Source organism: Bison bison, unplaced genomic scaffold, assembly GCF_000754665.1.
Source record: "Bison bison bison isolate TAMUID 2011002044 unplaced genomic scaffold, Bison_UMD1.0 scf7180017864371, whole genome shotgun sequence".
Classification (NCBI taxonomy): domain Eukaryota; kingdom Metazoa; phylum Chordata; class Mammalia; order Artiodactyla; family Bovidae; genus Bison; species Bison bison.
Genome location: NW_011494943.1, coordinates 7617475 through 7623544, shown reverse-complemented (window position 1 = coordinate 7623544; position 6070 = coordinate 7617475). Strand labels below are relative to the sequence as shown.

The window sequence follows — 6070 nt, the reverse complement described above, 5'->3', positions numbered from 1 at the left end:
GCCCTGGCTCCAGCCTGTTCCAGCCAGTGGGAGCAGCTGCGGGGGCTGGGCGGTGACGAAGACGGGCTGCAGAAGCCGGGCACGGAAGGTGGGCGCCCCCCGCAAGTGACTCACCCTTCCCCAGGCTCCCCGCATGGGGCCCCAGGCCCGGTGCCCGCTCAGGAGTGGAGGATGGAAACTGTGCCTAGCACAGGGTGGGACCCCAAACCCTGCCAGGGACTCGAGCCACCACCCTGTAATCACGAGTCAGCCCCTTTGGCCGCAGCCCGGGGGGCAGAGAGGGCCTGTCCTGGCACACCCTCTGGCTTCAGAGGGGATGAAGCCCAGGGAGGACATGGGGCAGGGCGGGGGTGGGGAGGGGACGTAGAATGAGGACCAGCATGTGTGTGGACACAGGGTACCATATTTGGGCGTGTGCCTGTCCCCAGGTGGCCTGGGGTGCTGGGAGGATGGAGGAGGAGGAGAAGGATTTCAATCATAGGTTCAGAGCGGGGTTGCCTTGTGCAGCCCAGCCACAGGCAGCTAAGGAGACCCTCACCGTCTGTCTCCTCTTTGGCAGCAGACGCTGAGTCCCAGGACCCTGACAGCACCAACAACCTGGAGAGTGAGGCTCCTAGGGATTACTTCCTCAAGTGTAAGTTGACACCTGGGCTCGCCAGGATGCTCACCTGGGCTCTCCCAAGGCTGCTGGGCTGGGCCCTAAGTGCCCATGGGCCGGGATTCCTGTCCCCGGTTCAGAGGGTGAACTAGGTCCGCTCACGGGGGTCTCCCCGTGATGGCTGAATTGTGCCCGTTGCAAAGGACAGGAGAGGTGTTTGGGGGAGGTGGGCCCCTCGGGGAAAGGCTGCCCTGCCTGACCTTGGACCTGAGCCCTGCGTTTCTCTCCGGTCCGTGGGGGCAGTTGCCTACATCGTGGACTTGGACAGTGACACGGCCGACAAGTTCCTGCAGCTGTTTGGAACCAAGGGCGTGAAGAGGGTGCTGTGTCCTATTAACTACCCCGAGTCGCCCACCCGCTTCACCCACTGCGAGCAGGTGCTGGGCGAGGGCGCCCTGGACCGGGGCACCTACTACTGGGAGGTGGAGATCATCGAGGGCTGGGTCAGCGTGGGGGTCATGGCCGAAGACTTCTCCCCACAAGAGCCCTACGACCGGGGCCGGCTCGGCCGCAATGCCTACTCCTGCTGCCTGCAGTGGAACGGACGCAGCTTCTCCGTCTGGTTCCACGGGCAGGAGGCGCCCCTGCCGCACCCCTTCTCGCCCACTGTGGGGATCTGCCTGGAATACGCTGACCGAGCCCTGGCTTTCTACGCCGTGCGGGACGGCAAGATGAGCCTCCTACGGAGGCTGAGGGCCTCCCGGCGCCGGAGTGGCACGCCGGCTTCCCCCGTCGACCCCTTTCAGAGCCGCCTGGACAGTCACTTTGCGGGGCTCTTCACACGCAGGCTCAAGCCCGCCTTCTTCCTAGAGAGTGTAGATGCCCATTTGCAGATCGGGCCCCTCAAGAAGTCCTGCATATCCGTGCTCAAGAGGAGGTGATGACCCAGCTCCTGGGAAGCTTGCTTCTCTGCACCCCTGGTTTGAACCAGAGAAGGCACCAGCCTCAGACCCCCACACATTCCCCAGCCTTCTCATTCCTAGAGGCCTCCACCTTCTGTACCCAAGGCCTTCCACCTCTCAGGGAGGAGGCCCCCCAGACCCTGTTCCCCTGCAGGCCTTGTTTCTGGGAGAAGGAACCGCAGCTTGGACAGTTCCAGGCTACCCTGACCCCTCCTCTCCCAGGTTCCTGGGACAGTGCCTGGCACATAGTAGGTGTTCAATAAACGTTTGGTCTCTGAACGACTCCCTTTTCTACCCTTCTCTCGTGAGTGCGTGCTCAGTTGTGCCCCATTCTTTGTGACCTCATGGACTGTAGCCCTCTAGGCTCCTCTGTCCATGAGATTTTCCAGGCAAGAATACTGGAGCGGGTTACCATTTCCTCCTCCAGGGGATCTTCCTGACCCAGGGATCGAACTCGCATCTCCTGTATTGGCAGGCAGATTCTTTACCACTGAGCCGCCTGGGAAGCAACCTTCTCTGCATCCACCAAGAATTCCCCGTACTTCTCATCTTTCCTGAGCTGGTCTTGAAAGGCAGGAGAAGGGAGCAAAGCCCTGGTCCCAGGATTCCTACTGGGCGGGAGAGCCCTGACCCAGGAAAAGGAGGCTGAAACAGGGTGCCTACCCTTTGCACACCCCCTACTCCCAGGTTCTGAGCACGGAGAGCCAGAGGTGGCTTCTCCCAGAGGGGTCCACCCCCACAGTCATTCTGGCTGCCCGTGTGTCTGCTTTGGATGGTCTGGTGCCCACCAGCTATTTTCATCCTTGTTGCTATAGCCTAGTTCTGGAACCTGCCGGAGAGTGTCTGCCCAAGATTCAGCGCAGACCTCACGCTCCGCAAGAGCAGGGCAGGACTCCTGGGCGTGGGCAACAAAGTCTGAGACGAGAGCTGTTTTCATTCGCACACCTTCTCAGCTCATGAGGGCTGCAGCTGAACCGACCCCAGGGTGTGGCTGGAGCTGGGAATGTCTTCCCTAAAAGGACCTGTCTCTTCCTTCAGAGGCTGCCTGACATCTCTGCACCAGCTGGGTGGCTGGAACCAGGCTCAGCCTCCACGCTGGGGAGACCCTGGGCTCTGTGCCCCAGTAGAGCCTCTGCCTCTCTCCCAGGAAGGTCCAGGGCCCCCTGCGGCCCTAGGACCACCCCCCACCCCACCCCATCCCAGCTTGGGACGCCTGCATGCTGATTTCAAGGCAGAGAACTTGCTCCCGAGGCTACAAGGTGTGTTCCCAGGCCAGCCTCCGCCGCCCGGGGGGTTCTCAGTGGCTCAGGTGCACCCCAGGGAGGGCCGAGCCTGGAGAGCAGGGGCAGACAGAGGCCTCTGAGCCCCGGGCCTAAGGTCAGGCGGGACAATGGCTGAGTTATACAGCCAGACAGCAAGGCCATACAAGTCCTGCCCGGGCTGCCTCACCAGCTAAAAATAGCCCCTCCCACAGAGCCTGCTGGTGCCCTACAGCCAGGATGTTGTTTTTCCGGGCGGGGCCTGCTGGCTCCTGGGGCTCTGTGTTCCCTGCACCGTTTCCTTGACAGCCAAGGGCCCCAGCTCACCGGGGCCGGGGGGCGGATGGGGGAGGTTGCGCCTCCACGTTGCTGTGGTAACGTAGACCAATGGGGAGTCCCCTCACCTCCGGAACCCTCCCACCTTTCACAGAGCCCCGCCCACCCCTGCCCTGGAACGCCCCATCCCACTCCTCTTACAGAGAACACTCAGGCCCCGGATTCTGCAGGGTCCCGGCATGCCACCGAAAGTGAGTTAGATGGACGAGGCGCCTACACAGGACTGGTGCTTCCTTCCTGCAATTCAGGCCTGACTAGTCAAGTCTGCAGCCACAGTGTCCCTGCCACTTGCAGAGCGACTTTGTTGATGTTCAGTCTTTGCGACCACATGGACTGTAGCCCACCAGGCTCCTCTGTCCCTAGGATTTCCGAGGCAAGAATACTGGAGTGGGTTACCATTTCCTCCTCCAGGGGATCTTCCCGACCTAGGGATCGAACACACATCTCCTGAATTGGCAGCCGGACTCTACCACTGAGCCGCCTGGAAAGTTACCAGAGTGACTGCCAGCTTCGAGACTCACAGAACCTTGTACACCTTAATCTCGGATCCCAGGGTTAACATTTACAGCTCAGAGCAGGGGACCAGCTCACCCAGGGCCGCATAGCTCACAAGATTTTGGCTGAGGCTGACCCCAAGTTTCATTGTCATCCTCAGTCTAGAGTATTAGCTGCAACCCTGCACTTCCTCTCTGATTGTAGGATCATACTAGAGCTGGAGAGATGTGGTGTATGTGAGCGTCTATGTGTTTCTGGGTGTATCTCTCTGCCTATGTGTGTGTTTAGGTGTCTGTGTGTGCCTCTGGGTGTGTCTGTGCTTGTATGTTGTTTGTGCATTAGTGTATAGGTCTGCGTGTCTGTCTGGGTGTAGTTGTGTGTGTGGATCCAGCCTAGTGACTTTTCAAACATGCTCTGAGAACATCTGGAATTCTGAGGAGGGACACTGAGGCAGGCCAGGCTGGCAGGGTGGGAAGGGATACCAGGGGGCCAGCCCTTCATCGGCCCTGCCAACGCTTTATAATCAGAACAGATTTTATACAAGATGACTTGCGAAAAAGAGAAGCTGTTCAAAAGACAAAGGTTAGAAAACCATCGATCTAGTCCAAACCTGCTTTTACCACCACCATTTGCAGATGAAGAAACTGAGGGATGTGCTTAGATATGTCTACACACACACACACACACACACACACAGAGGCTGCTCCCCAGTGCCATCGCCTGTGGAAGAGCTGCTCCCAGCCCAGACCCCAGTTTCCACAGCCACCAGAGTCCTTTCTTCCAGAGCGGCCTGAGGCCCTGTGGTTGCCGAAGCTCCCGTGGGAGCCGGGCCAATAACAGACATTGGCAGTGTGGGAAGAGTGTGAAGGGTCGTCGGAGGCTGCGTTGCTATTAGCCGAGTCTGGCTCCTTTGGGCCAGGCGGGGAGCCAACCGCCACTTGAGCTTTGTTTCTGTGGGAAAATGAGCCCCAGAATTCCAAACAACAGGCTGATCAACGGACTCAAGCATCTCTCCCCGCTTGGCAGCTAGGTCCTCCACCCCTCCCTGCTCCCACCATCCCCCCACCCCCGATTCCAGGAGGGAAGGGGTAGACACATCCTCCTCCCTCCATCTCCTCTCCCTCCTCCTTGTCCTCCTCCTCCAGCCCACTCAAGGAACTCACAGAAGTGCCTTTCTTCACTTCCCAGGCACAGGGTGAGGCTGGACTGAGACTGTGGCTAAAAGTGAGGGCCTGGCCAGGAAGATGGGGCTGAACTGGGAGGGGCGGAGGCTTGCAGTTGTCTCTGCTGTTGCTGGGTTTTCTCCCCTGGGAAGAAGACAGCATTTAGCTGCAGGGTCTGTGTCCCATTCAGCCCCATATCTGTCCCCCAGATCTGCGCTCCCTGTCCACCGATGCCAAATAGAAACATGGAGACAGAATTTGGAGGAAATAGAAAGATGGCTTACAGGCTTCCCTGGTGGCTCAGTGGTAAAGAAGCTGCCTGCAAGGCAGGAGACGTGGCTTTGATCCCTGATCTGGGAATATCCCACATGCTGTGGAGCAACTAAGCCTGAGCACCACAGCTATTGAGACTTTGCTCTAAAGCCCAGGAGCTGCAGCTACTGAGCCCACGTGCCACTTCTGAAGCCTGCATGCCCTAGAGCTTGTACTCCTCAACAAGACAAGCCACGGCAATGAGAAGCCCGCGCACCGCAACTAGAGAGCAGCCCCTGCTGTCTGCAACTCGAGAAAAGCCCGCGCAGCAACGAAGACCCTGCACAGCCAATAAATAAATTAATAATAGCAACAATAAAAGGAAGATGGCTTAATTCCGCTGCCATGCATGGGGGAAAGACACAGCAGGATAGCATCTCAAGGACTGTACCCCCTTCCTAGGAGAATTGAGAGACGTTATATAGCCTGGATTTCATGGGTTTAGGGTAAATAATAAACTCAAAGTAATGAAGGTCTTGTGTTTTTCTTCTTCTTGTGTTATTTCAAAACAGTCCGGTAACTGGGTTTATTTGTGTCTGGGTCATTTGCATTTGACCTTCTTTCTGAAAAGCAAACAGCGATAAGGGGTGATTTGCTTCAAGAGAGTGAGGAGAGAGCTAACGCCAGGTGCAGGATGCAATAAACATAGCATCAGGGGGCGATAGGTTAGCTTTGTGAAGGACGAATCTAACAGACACTACAGATTAGTGACAGGTGAAATAAAACCAGGAGAGATTAAGTCTTTCAGGCCCCTTTACATTTCTTCTCTAGCCTGTTCACCATTCTCTTTACTTCCTTGTTCTCAGGAGAGGAAACACTTCATTTCCATTTTTGCTGCCACACACTCAACATTTGATGCCAATGTTCAAAATCTAGAACACAAGGTCACTCCTTTTCTGCACCATCATGTCTTCCAGGAGATGCCTAAGAACTGCAGGAGGTCCT

The 6070-nt window shown here is 57.3% G+C and overlaps 1 protein-coding gene across 1 annotated transcript in view; it reads left to right on the top strand.

Moving 5' to 3' along the window:
- Positions 1 to 1843, top strand: part of TRIM47 (tripartite motif containing 47) — a 4777-nt gene extending 2934 nt beyond the window's left edge. The window contains exons 6-8 of the mRNA XM_010856185.1: positions 1 to 88; positions 560 to 634; positions 902 to 1843. The exon at positions 1 to 88 is cut by the window's left edge and continues 21 nt beyond it. Of these exons, the coding sequence (XP_010854487.1) occupies positions 1 to 88; positions 560 to 634; positions 902 to 1539 (801 nt within the window). The 3' untranslated portion in view covers positions 1540 to 1843. The remainder of the gene's footprint in view (positions 89 to 559; positions 635 to 901) is intronic.
- Positions 1844 to 6070: the final 4227 nt, after the last annotated feature.